General features: G+C 42.8%; 1 protein-coding gene across 1 annotated transcript; it reads left to right on the forward strand.

Annotated features, from left to right (window-relative positions):
- Positions 1–3,492: 3,492 nt before the first annotated feature.
- On the forward strand, positions 3,493–5,952 carry LOC135697530 (uncharacterized). The gene is made up of 4 exons (XM_065217287.1): positions 3,493–3,641; positions 3,702–4,670; positions 4,727–4,987; positions 5,045–5,952. Exons 1-4 carry the CDS (start codon positions 3,585–3,587, stop codon positions 5,342–5,344), a joined length of 1,587 nt encoding a protein of 528 aa, XP_065073359.1. The 5' UTR covers positions 3,493–3,584; the 3' UTR covers positions 5,345–5,952.
- Positions 5,953–12,814: the final 6,862 nt, after the last annotated feature.

Genomic DNA, 12,814 nt, shown 5'->3' on the forward strand with positions numbered 1-12,814 from the left:
ATAGAAAAGGGCCCATCAGCATTTGTAAACAAACCGTTCCAAAGCCCATTTTACTCACAAATCGAAGGCCGCCCACACAAACCAACACCATCATCGTATAGGTAGAAGTTTCCCCTATCCGATGATGGTGTTGGTTTACGTAGGTGGCCTTCGCTTTGTGAGTGAAGGGCTTTCGAACGGTTTGTTTACAAATGCTGATGGGCCCTTTTCTATTGTTGATCCAGAACTTCTCGGAAAGCGAGAAAACCACCACTCACACACGTGTAACCGTCCGGGAGGCAGAGTGCCAGCACTAATCCGGCAAATGCAGCCGAAAACTATGAAAGCGAATGCACGCACAAAACAGAGAAGAAACTCAAGACACAACCGTATCCAAAGGCGTTCGAAAATCGACCTTTACCTGTCAAACTTTCATAGCTAATCAAAACAAACATTGCGTAGTACTAGAATTTCAACTAGAATGGGGTACGTTAATCGTTTTCTTGGGACCAATAGGCTAGTCAAGTAGTTAGCCAATTTAAAATCGTTAGTTTCGTATTGATTGTTGGTTGTATTGGGTATCAAAAGCAACAGCAAACGCACCGAGAAACGTTAAATCAACAATCAATACGAAACTAACGATTTTAAATTGGCTCACTACTTGACTAGCCTATTGGTCCCAAGCAAATCGTTTAACGTACCCCATTCCAGTCAAAATTCTAGTACCACACTATGTTTGTTTTGATTCGCTATGAAAGTTTGACAGATAAAATGAGGGGTTATTGGATTTTCCTATGTTTCGAGGGGTGATTCGACTAGCTTGGGACCGAAGATAGTACCAGTGCTGAGCCAAAAAGTTGAGCACGTTTCTTCGGGACCTACTTGTCTTAGAGTTACCTCTATGGTTAAATCTAGTGAGGAGGACGACTCTATCTACGATGCAGAAAAGATTGTGTTTTGCTGTGGCTAGCTGCACGCACGCTGAGTAGATAGAAGGAAGATTTATGTCGTTTTTGAAGATTTCCTGCAAAAAGATGAAGCACGATGCAAGTAGATGCGAGAAATGAAAGATGATTTTTCGAAGATTGATTCGCTAGTGTGAGATTTTTTGAGCATCTAGAATTGAGATTTAGATGTGTCGCCCCCCTCGAAATCTAGCGAGTTATTAACAAAAGAGAAAATCGACGAAGAGAATCGATCATCGCGTATAGGCCCTTATGCATGCTCACTGATGTAGAATTAAATGGAAATTACTAAAGTGCCTGAATTTATAAAGAGACGGCATGTCAACGACATGAAACCAAGAGCAAATTTTCATTATGTCGTAAGTAACATTCGCACCAATCCGAGAAAAATAAAGTTTTGTTTTGATGACCTATTTCCAATTTCCAAGTAAACACATATAATCTCATAGTGATAGCAATGTTTAACATATTCAGCCGGGTTTTAATCATACAAAGGCAAATCGCTAGCTTTCATGCTAAGAAATACTGGTTTTTGAGTCAAAAGTTATTATACGTCGTTTGGTGGCCCCTATTGTTACTTAAGTCAAAGTGTATTTACCAGGATATTCGGGAGAATTATCAATTACGTCTCCTTACGTGCAGCCCATTCATCATTTTAGGACCACGGAAATCATCTTAGCAACAAACAGTTCGATTTATTCACTTTAATAATGAGAAAGCGAAACGACGAACGTACACTTTTCACGGGTTTCTCAGCGCTGTTACTTAAGTCAAACGGCATCTCCATAGAAATTGGGTGACTTAAGTAACATCGAAAACTATTTTGATCGGAAGGTGATTACGTCAAAAAGCAATTTGACTGGTAAATAAATTTTAAAATGGGATTTGATCCTATATTCGGACAGTATATAGTGTAATAGCAGGAGAATCGATTGACACTGATAGCTCGACTGTGTTTACCTTTGTTACATTCGACGTAATGAAAATTTGCTCTTGAAACAATAGATTATCTGTCAAAGTCATATAGGAAAAGTCATTCCACTCGAGCAGAAGACCTTTCAAATGGATAAGATGTCGCCTCTTTATAAATTCAGGCTCTTTAGGCTGTGAACCATTTGCCGGATATGTCGAGTTAAATTCAGGGGATGGATATGGCTGTCATATCGCTTAAGTTTGCTGCGTACCGAACATCTGCAACGTTGTCAGCGGTACCATGATATGTTTTGTTGTTTTGATGTTGAGTACGTGTATTCAGCTATATGTCGAACCCCTGGTTAAATTTAACTCGTGGTTAAAAGTGACATTTCGAAAGTTATTCTCAATGTTCGAAAATCCCTGTGCTGTCGATCGACCGGTTTTCGAGCCACGGTTGTCGAAATTTAACTTTTTGTTTGTCAGAAATAACCATGCTCGGATAGCAGGGTTAATCGATAACTTTCCATCTGTCAAATTTTAACCAAAAGTTAAAATAATCCACAAAATTGGCGTTGACGGCGACTCTGTAGCTCTTTACTCCTATGAGAAAATCCATAAGCAAACGTCAGACTGTGCGTGAAACATGGCGGACTGTGTACTATCCTTTCGCTCCACCGAAAATTCCCATAAGAAACTGTCTACATTTGCTGGAAGAGCAAATTTTTCGACAGTGCCGTCAACGCCAATGGTTCAGAGCCTAATCCTTCTCTCTCTCTTTATACACCCGATTATTTTTATTTTGCACGGTTGTAAGTACACGGCGAATGAGAACAACCCAAATTTGAGTTTAGTTCACTCATAATCGCCAAAAGTGCAGGAACTCAGCGATGAGTTAATTTGCCACATGTTTTCCCAGGGAAAAATTCCCGAATTTGAGAAAAGTAAAGATTGGATTCACTCAGTTTATTGGTACAACTCCGAGACTGAATAAAATTTTCGTCAATTTCCTCATTTTCCGGCAGATTTGTTAGGTTTTCCACAAGAAACCATGAGATAAATTTAACTCATCGCTGCGTTCCTGCACTTTTGGCGATTATGAGTGAACTAAACTCAAATTTGAGTCGTTCTCATTCGCCGTGTATAGTTTCTCTGACTGTCTTCAAATGACACCAAAATTGAATGCAACCAAGCCCAAGAAAATTAAATAAATGTAACCGTGCAAAAAATAGTCTTACATCGGTGGATGTAACTTTGTTCGCAAAAACGGTGTATGTACATCGTACAACGTAAGTTGGCTGGTTTCTTTATTTAAGAGATTTTCAGCATCTGACTGGTTCATCTCTGACCGCACAACGTAATATTACACAACTCACTTTTGTTTTGCTTGTATGAAATAGTCGTTTCGATTGTCTTACATAATGTGGCCACCGATTCTAATAGTTTCGAACCACCCTACTGGACTCGCCCAGCATAAAATACGAAACACTTCCATGCGCATGTGCCTCATAATTCTATATACATATTCTCTCCGCTCTCTTTTCGTAGCCAGCTGATGTAGTATACAAAACATCTTGTTTTCAGCTGTGACATGGACATAGCATATACTAGTGAGTGCATGTGAGGCGAGACATTGATTATGCAGATGTAGTTTCTCGTCTACAGCGCAATAAGCTACACTCTTTACATCAATTTCAAGTTGGAATTAATTTTCCAACTTCGGAAAAAATGATTGTTCCCGGTGTTGAAAGTTGCAATATTGGAATCTTCGACCTACCGAATGAAGTAAGAGTTCTAGTTGTGGCAAATATGTTTTTCCAGTATCTAAATCGCTTCTTTTATCAGCTTCAACTGGAGATATTCGACTGTCTAGACTTCAAAAGTCGCTTCGTAGCCTCGAATGTATGCCGACTGTGGAATGCCCTCGCCTTCAGCGGACGGTTCATGGATCGAATAGGTCTTAGTTTGGACATTACGGAGGATAGTCTCAAATCGGTGGTGGCCACGCTGGGCAACAGTGTTAGGAATTATCGGCATGTGGTGATAAATTTCAACAACCAAGCAGTTGCAATGATGGATATGCTCTCGGAAAACATCGGCGCAAATGATGCGCTCGAAAGCTTAGTGCTGTTTGGCATGGATAGAATAGAATCTGTGCAACTGGTGATGTTACTGAGCAGTGTTCCTGATTTAGTGCGGTTATATTTGCTAGGATCAAAGCCGCAAGAATCGCAACGGGCTTGTTTCACGGAGTTGGGTTTTCGAGAAATCCCGGCTTCCGATTATTACGGTAATCCAGTTTGGATGGATGCCTTATCGACGGATTCGCAAATTGAACTTCATCACGTCCGAAAGTTGTGTTTGGTTAGTCCGAGCAGATCTTCATTGTCGCCTGAATGCTTTAGGCAGAAATTTCCCAACCTAACTCAAATCCAGCTAATATGTGACGACCCCATCATTGCGACCTTACTCAACGATTACAGATGCCAATTGGAGAGGATCTCCCTTCTGACACCTTCGAGCTACTTTTTCATCGCCTTCAGTGAGATTATCTTCCTCAAGCTCGCTGACCTCGTTGTGGATCGGATGGAACTACACGATCAGCATGTGGTCGAAAAATGCATCAAATTCTTCAAAAATCTTGCTCACTCTCGCACGCTTCGGCAGCTGATTCTCCATCCGAAGTTCATGATCCGAACACCGATTTTCTCGACGATCTGCGCCAACTGCAGCTCGCTCCGGGTACTGGAGCTTAGCTTGGACTACATGGACGGAGATGCCCTGAAGGAAGTCACCAATCTCAAGCACCTGCAAGTAAGTCTGGTATTTTTTTAACATTAATTTTCTTCTTGAATTCTGAAAAATTTCAGAAACTTTCCCTCCAAGGGACGGCTTATTTTAGAGAAACGCCCCGCTGGCCCTCCCAGATCCGGACGTTGAAGGCGGTTCGGATCTGCGGCAGTCGGTTCCCGATTAGCGTGCTGGAGTTCATAGCTGATATCGCCCCCAATCTGGACAGTCTCGCACTGGAGAACCTGGAGCACCCGCAGGATATGTTCCGAATTCTACCCATGCTGGTCGGTTCCATTCGACGCTTTGCGATTGGCTACTCGGAGACGTTCGAGAGACCGGTTGGTACCCTTGATTGATTGTATTGGAAATAATACAAACACGATAAGCATTTTTAGCCTTCGTGTCATCCGTCCGGATTCCTGCGCAGCATGGTTGGTTTAGAGAGCTTTAGCTTGCGTAGGGTGGTCATCAAGCATGGCATTCAGGGATGGCTTCAGGATGCACCCCACCTGCGGAAGGTCACCCTTAGGGACTGTGACACACTGACTGATACCCATCTGGTGATACTGACGACCAATTGTCCCAAGTTGAAGGAGCTGGAGTTGCGGCGCTGTTCTGCAGTGACGGCAAGTGGCGTGGCGCAGTTCCGCTCGAAGATGCCACTGTGCAACGTTGACAGTGATCATGAAACATGAATTGTGATATTGTTTTGTGATTGTTATGAATAAATATACTGATCGGAGACTGTTGGAACGGTTCATTGCACGTCATGCACATCGTATACACGGTGCTGCTTCTCTGTTCAGCTTCAGCTGTGTTTTATAAGCTTCACAATATCCATTTTCGTAATATATTTGATACAACTCGTGGTGCGTGTTCTTCGGTCGGTCGTTTTTAACGTATGTGATAACGTAGAACATTCGGTAAACAGTGGGGACTGAAAGCGAAAATGATCCATTGGATTTACTCGGCAATTGTGAAGCCCAGGATTACTTATGGTGCATTGGTCTGGTGGCCAAAAACAAAAGAGAGTGTTGCTCAGAGAAAGTTAGAAAAACTCCAAAGGTTAACAACTCTCTCAATAACAGGTGCAACGAGAAGTACACCATCGAAGGCATTGGATGCTTTGCTTTATATGCTACCATTGAATCAATTTGTACAATTAGAAGCCGAAAAGTGTGCTCTAAGGATTACAAGGTCAGTGAAACTCTTTGAAGGAGACCTTAGAGGACATCTTAGGATTCTAAAAACTGTTAGTATCAACTCTCTGGTAAGGAACAACGAAGACTGGATGGAGAAAAGATACAATTTCAATCGACTTTTTCAAGTAGTTAATCCTGGGCGTAATTCATGGCAATTTGGTGACCCGGTTCTTCGTCCAGGATCGATTGTTTTTTATACAGATGGTTCAAGATTGAACAATCAAGTGGGAGCAGGAGTAACTGGCCCAGGGATAGAAATATCGGTTCCTATGGGCAGATGGCCAACTGTGTTCCAAGCTGAAATCCAAGCAATTTTAGAGTGTTCCATTATATGTTTGCGTAGAAACTATAAGAGTTCAAATATATGCGTCATGTCAGTCAGTGTCAGTGTGACAGTCAAGCTGCTCTAAATGCTTTAAAGTCGGCGACATGTACATCAAAAATTGTCTGGGAGTGTGTTCAATCACTTCAAAAATTGTCTTGTCATAATCAAGTCAACTTATATTGGGTTCCTGGTCATTGCGGGATTGAGGGAAATGAAAGAGCTGATGTACTAGCAAGACTCGGATCTTCTCATAAGTTCATCGGGCCAGAGCCCTTTTGTGGCTTATCGGCTGCATCTCTTAGAATGGAGCTGAAAGCGTGGGAATCTTCAAAAGTGGAAGAAAACTGGAAGAACACTTCTATTGCTAGGCAGTCGAAGCGATTCGTTTATCCAAACATTTCTGTGACCCACAAAATCCTGGAACTTTCTAAGAAAGATCTTAGTATATATGCAGGTCTTATAACAGGTCATTGTCCGAGCCATTATCACTTGAAGCTGATTGGAAAACTTTAAGATGATGTATGTCGCTTCTGTGGCATAGAAAAGGAAGACTCGGAACATTTGCTCTGCACTGTCCGGCAATTTTCAATAAAAGGTGTAAGTTCTTCGACAAGGGGCTGATTGAACCCTTTGACATTTGGAGAACAACTCCCAGTACGGCAGTGCACTTTATTCGAAGTATAATTTACCTCTATGGTATAATGCCGTGCTGGGATAATGCTATTAGTCAAACGATGGCGATCACTCCTAATAATAGTGATACGGCATCTTGATGTAGCTAAAGAAAAAAATGGGGAACATATCACAATAGATCAGAAAAATGGTCGCAATGATGAAAATATCCGACAAGGAAAAAAAAACGTATGTGATTCACTCGGGCTTCTCAGCAGTGTTGCCACATATATTTTTTTTTTCTTATTTCAATCTGTATTTTCATCGTAAACAATCTTTTTAATCGGTACTGGCAAATCAAAGTTGGCACTCGTGGAGAATAGAAGAACTACGAGAGCGATGATGGTTTCAAAATTTTACGCGGTGAGGTAGGTACGAGTGTAATCTTTTGCCAACGAAAATCCCATAGCAACTGTGATCATTCGAGTCAGGACGCATCTTGGTCGCACGGACAATTCCTTGAAACTCATATCCAATGGATAAGTATAGCATTTTTTATCGCTTCACCAGGTCATCTGCATTAGCCAATGAAGCTGCTAACTCGAACTTTTCGAAGTATTTTATTCAAGTTTTCCACAATTTGTTAGCAGGAACGCCTTTCGGGAACGGTTTGATGTTGTCCCATTTGATGTTTTGCGTACTGCTACCAGTTTGCATTACGGTTGATGTCAAGGTTGGTGCTAATGTCGGTCCTTCAGGCCTACGAATTGCTTCAGAACGATGATTATCTTCGCGATTACGCATGTCTTTTGCGATTTTAGCAATAGTCTTCTCCAGTTCAAATACTCTTTTCCGCAATTCTCGGGTTTTCTTATCCGGATCTACTGCAGTGGAATAGTGAGCTACAAAATGGTGAGTTGACAACCTGGAAGAAGCGGAATACCTAGTCCTGGTCCTCACAAGTTCCTACTTCACGCCTCCTCGAGTCATATGATAACAAAAGACTACCAGCTGAAACATGGACACAGCTGGGTGGCGTAGCCTGGGCAATGTTGCCAGTCCGGCAATAGCAAAGTGAAGAGGTGCGACGCGAACACTGGCGCGGTAACCATAGTACGGTTATAGAGGAAATGCTTCACCAAACCTGAGCGTCTGTTCATCATGGAGGTGCGGCTCAAAACGGCGTCTGTTCTCCATGTTAGGAGCGGCTGATCACCGTTCTAGTGCCAGCGTGGGACTCTAAACAGAGCTGTGCACGATGGTCCCCCGGCGAGACAGAAAGAAATACGGATCGGAAGTTCGCAACAATCGGCAGAGACCTACGCGACGAAATAAGGACTACGATTGGAAACTCGGAACATGGAACCGCAAATCGCTCGGCTTCCCGGGCTCCGATAGGTTAATCTATGACGAACTTCAACCACGCAACTTCAAAGTCGTAGCACTGCAGGAACTTTGCTGGACGGGACAAAAGGTATGGAAAAGCGGGCATCGAGCGGCTACTTTCTACCAGAGCTGTTGCACCACCAACGAGCTGGAACACGGCTTTGTAGTGCTGGGTAAGATGCGCCAACGCTTGATTGGTTGGCAACCGATCAACGCGAGGATGTGCAAGTTGAGGATTAAGGACCGTTTCTTCAACTACAGCATCATTGCATCCTTCAAAATGCTCCATTTGCAAAATAAAAGCATTTTAAGATTGCATTTGCATACTTCCCCGTGAAAAATTTTGAAACCATCATCACTTTCATAGTTCTTCTATTCTCCACGAGTGCCAACTTTGATTTGCCAATTGAGAGGTGGAAGCAGTACTATCATAGAGGTAACTCTAAGACTAGTAGGTCCCGAACAAACGAGCTCTACTTTTTGGCTCAGCTCTGGTACTATCTTCGGTCCCAAGCTAGTCGATTCACCCCTCGAAACATAGGAAAATCCAATCACCCCTCATTTTATCTGTCAAACTTTCATAGCGAATCAAAACAAACATTGTGTAGTACTAGAATTTTGACAAGAATGGGATACGTTAATCGATTTGCTTGGGACCAATAGGCTAGTCAAGTAGTGAGCCAATTTAAAATCGTTAGTTTCGTATTGATTGTTGGTACTATCAACAATCAATAGAGATTGCTGACGTTTATCGTACGCACACCATGTCACGTATACGTATACGCAAAATGTTTTCATCGGGAAAAAAAAACTTCATAGCGGAAAATTTTCCCGATGAAAACAAATCACTGACACAATCATACTTTAGCAATCTCTATACGAAACTAACGATTTAAAATTGGCTCAACTTTTTGGCTCAGCTCTGGTACTCTCTTCGGTCCCAAGCTAATGGATTCACCCCTCGAAACATAAGAAAAACGAATAACCCCTCATTTCATCTGTCAAACTTTCATAGCGAATCAAAACAAACATTGCGTAGTACTAGAATTTCGATTAGAATGGTATACGTTAATCGTTTGCTTGGGACCAATAGCACAAACGAAGTGACAGACGGAGCGGCTCGAAAACTTTGGTGACTAACCTGCTATTGCAATTTTTCAGTGTACCACATGGCAACACCACTACTACTGGTCTGGTGGATGATGGCACAAGCTTCCAAGAAAATTCTATTACAGTGAACCACATTATTCAAATGGATTTCTTCGCCAGTTAGTTGCCAATAGGCTAGTCAAGTAGTGAGCCAATTTAAAATCGTTAGTTTCGTATTGATTGTTGGTTATACTGAAAATAAGTGTTTTTGCAAAATAGTATTCCTAACTATAATCTTTGTTTCAGTGTAGCCTATTGGTCCCAAGCAAACGATTAACGTACCCCATCCTAGTCGAAAAACTAGTACTACACTATGTTTGTTTTGATTCGCTATGAAAGTTTGACAGATAAAATGAGGGGTCGTGGATTTTCCTATGTTTCGAGGGGTGAATCGATTAGCTTGGGACCGAAGAGAGTACCAGAGCTGAGCCAAAAAGTTGAGCACGTTATTTCGGGACCTTCTAGTCTTAGAGTTACCTCTATGATGGTACTATGACGAGCACCTCAACGGTGAAGCAGCAGAAAACGAAGGTGGCACGGCAACAGACCTTGGAGCACGCGCAGAAGACGACAGGCTACCGGCCCCTGATCTTCAAGAAGTTGAGGAGGAGATCGGTCGGCTGAAGAACAACAAAGCAACTGGTGTAGATCAACTACCAAGTGAGCTATTAAATACGGTGGTGAAGCACTGGCTAGAGCGCTGCACTGGGTAATTGCCACGATTTGGGAGGAGGAGATATTACCGGAGGAGTGGATGGAAGGTGTCGTATGCCCAATCTACAAAAAGGGCGACAAGTTGGATTGCTGCAACTACCGCGCGATCACACTGCTGAGCGCCGCTTACAAGGTACTCTCCCAAATTCTATGTCACCGCCTGTCACCATTTGCAAGAGAGTTCGTGGGACAATACCAGGCGGGATTCATGGGTGCCCGCGCTACCACGGACCAAATTTTCGCGATTCGGCAGGTTCTGCAGAAATGCCGCGAATACAACGTGCCCACACATCATTTGTTCATCGATTTCAAATCCGCATACGACACAATCGATCGAGATCAGCTATGGCAAATTATGCACAAGTACGGATTTCCGGATAAACAGACGCGATTGGTCAAGGCGACGATGGATCGAGTGATGTGCGTTGTTCGAGTATCGGGGACACTCTCGAGTCCCTTTCAATCTCGAAAGGGGTTACGGCAAGGTGATGGACTTTCGTGTCTGTTGTTCAACACGAGTAGCAAGATCTTCAGGAAGTTCATCCAGCTCATTGGCTTCGCCGATGACATTGACATTATGGCACGGAACTTTGAGACGATGGCGGAAACGTACATCAGACTGAAGGCTGAAGCTAGGCGGATTGGACTTGCCATCAACGCATCAAAGACAAAATACATGAAAGGAAGAGGTTATAGGGAAGACAATGTTAGCGTCCCACCCCGAGTTCAGATTGACGGTGACGAAATCGAGGTGGTCGATGAGTTCGTGTATTTGGGCTCACTGGTGACCGCCGAAAATGATACCAGCAGAGAAATTCAAAGACGCATTATGGCAGGGAATCGTGCCTACTTTGGACTCCGGAGGACGCTCCGGTCGAATAAAATTCGCCGCCGCACGAAGTTGACTGTCTACAAGACGCTGATTAGACCGGTGGTCCTCTACGGCCACGAGACCTGGACTATGCTCGTGGAGGACCAACGTGCTCTTGATATTTTCGAACGGAAGGTGTTGCGTACCATCTACGGTGGAGTGCAGATGGATGACGGAACGTGGAGGAGGCGAATGAACCACGAATTGCACCAGCTGCTGGGAGAACCATCCATCATCCACATTGCAAAAATTGGGCGTCTACGGTGGGTTGGGCACGTCGTAAGAATGCCGCACGACGACCCAGTGAAAATGGTTCTAGAAAGCGACCCTACAGGAACAAGAAAAAGAGGCGCGCAGTGGGCAAGGTGGATCGACCAAGTAGAAGGTGACCTGCGGACCCTTCGCAGACTACGAAGCTGGCGAACTGTGGCCATGGATCGAGTAGAGTGAAGACGACTTCTTCGGACAGCAGAGGACAACAAGGCCTTAGCCTGATTGGTAAGGTAAGTAAGCAACCTTTCAGGGCTGGACACATAGCTTTCTGATTATTCTGAATTCTCTCTGTTGTTTTCACAAGCTGGAGCATGAACATATTTACCTGGGCTTGACATTATGAATTGTACAGCACCACAAAATTCTTCGACAGGCAGATGTAAAACTTATCTGAAATACAAAGGGATAAGCACAATTGTGCTGTAAGCGTCAAGTCAACATTAAATTTACTGCAAAGTTTATTTTCTCAATGGCTTCAATTTTGTTTGTAATGATTTCTCAACAATCAATGATTCAGTATACAACGTTATCAATACTCGTCCCGAGCTACCAAACAGGTTAATTTCTAAGGAATTTTAAAAAATGGAAGAGAATTCAGAGGGTTATTTCACAGTAATTCTGAGGAGAACTTGAAGGCAAATCAAAGGAGAAATCTATGGGAATTCTGAAGATAATTTCAAGAAAAAATATCCAGAGCATAATTTCATGTGGATTTAAAAAAAAACTACTTAGGGGGTATGCTAAAAGAAGCATTACAATGAAATCTGAGGATAATTCCAGGAGAACTTCAAAGAGAGTTCTGACTTGAATGCCAAACAAATTTTGAGGAGAAATCTATAAAATATTGAGGAAATCTGCAAGTGTATTCTTAAGTTAAATTCAAAGAGAATTCTGAAGTGAATTCAACGAAAATTCTGATAATAATTCCGATGGCTTTCTTAGAATTGTTATGAAATTTTTTAGGTTATTCCAAGGTAATTCCGGAATTCCTAAGATCTTCACGCCAGTGGAACTGCCAACCTTCAGCTCCATGAAAAGGTCGTGAGGTCCATTAGAAGCAACCCAGGTATGTAAAATCGAAGACAACAAATCAAGATATTGATATGATGTCTTCGGTAAAACATATGATGCCGCCCGTAATATCAACAATCAATAAGAAACTAACGATTTTAAATTGCCTCACTACTTGACTAGCCTATTGGTCCCAAGCAAACGATTAACGTACCCCATTCTAGTCGAAATTCTAGTACTACACAATGTTTGTTTTGATTCGCTATGAAAGTTTGACAGATAAAATGAGGGGTTAGTGGATTTTCCTATGCTTCGAGGGGTTCATCGATTAGCTTGGGACCGAAGTTAGTACCAGAGCTGAGCCAAAAAATTGAGTACGTTTCTTCGGCACCTTCTGGTCTTAAAGTTACCTCTACGGTATTACGAGTGTCGCTGATGGACCTCACGACCTTTCCATGGAGCTGAAGGTTGGCAGTTCCACTCCGGCGTTTACTTTGAGGCTTCCGATTCGTCGTCAAGGTTTCCTTGTACGTTTTGAGCACGCGCCATACGGTGTTTCTAGGAAAAATCAACACTTTAGCCAGCATGGTCGCGGACCACGATGGATTTTCCAGGTGACTGT

Source organism: Ochlerotatus camptorhynchus, unplaced genomic scaffold (genome assembly GCF_037179485.1).
Source record: "Ochlerotatus camptorhynchus isolate MF236.1 unplaced genomic scaffold, CSIRO-AGI_Acam_v1.1 ptg000071l, whole genome shotgun sequence".
NCBI classification, from domain to species: Eukaryota; Metazoa; Arthropoda; class Insecta; order Diptera; family Culicidae; genus Ochlerotatus; species Ochlerotatus camptorhynchus.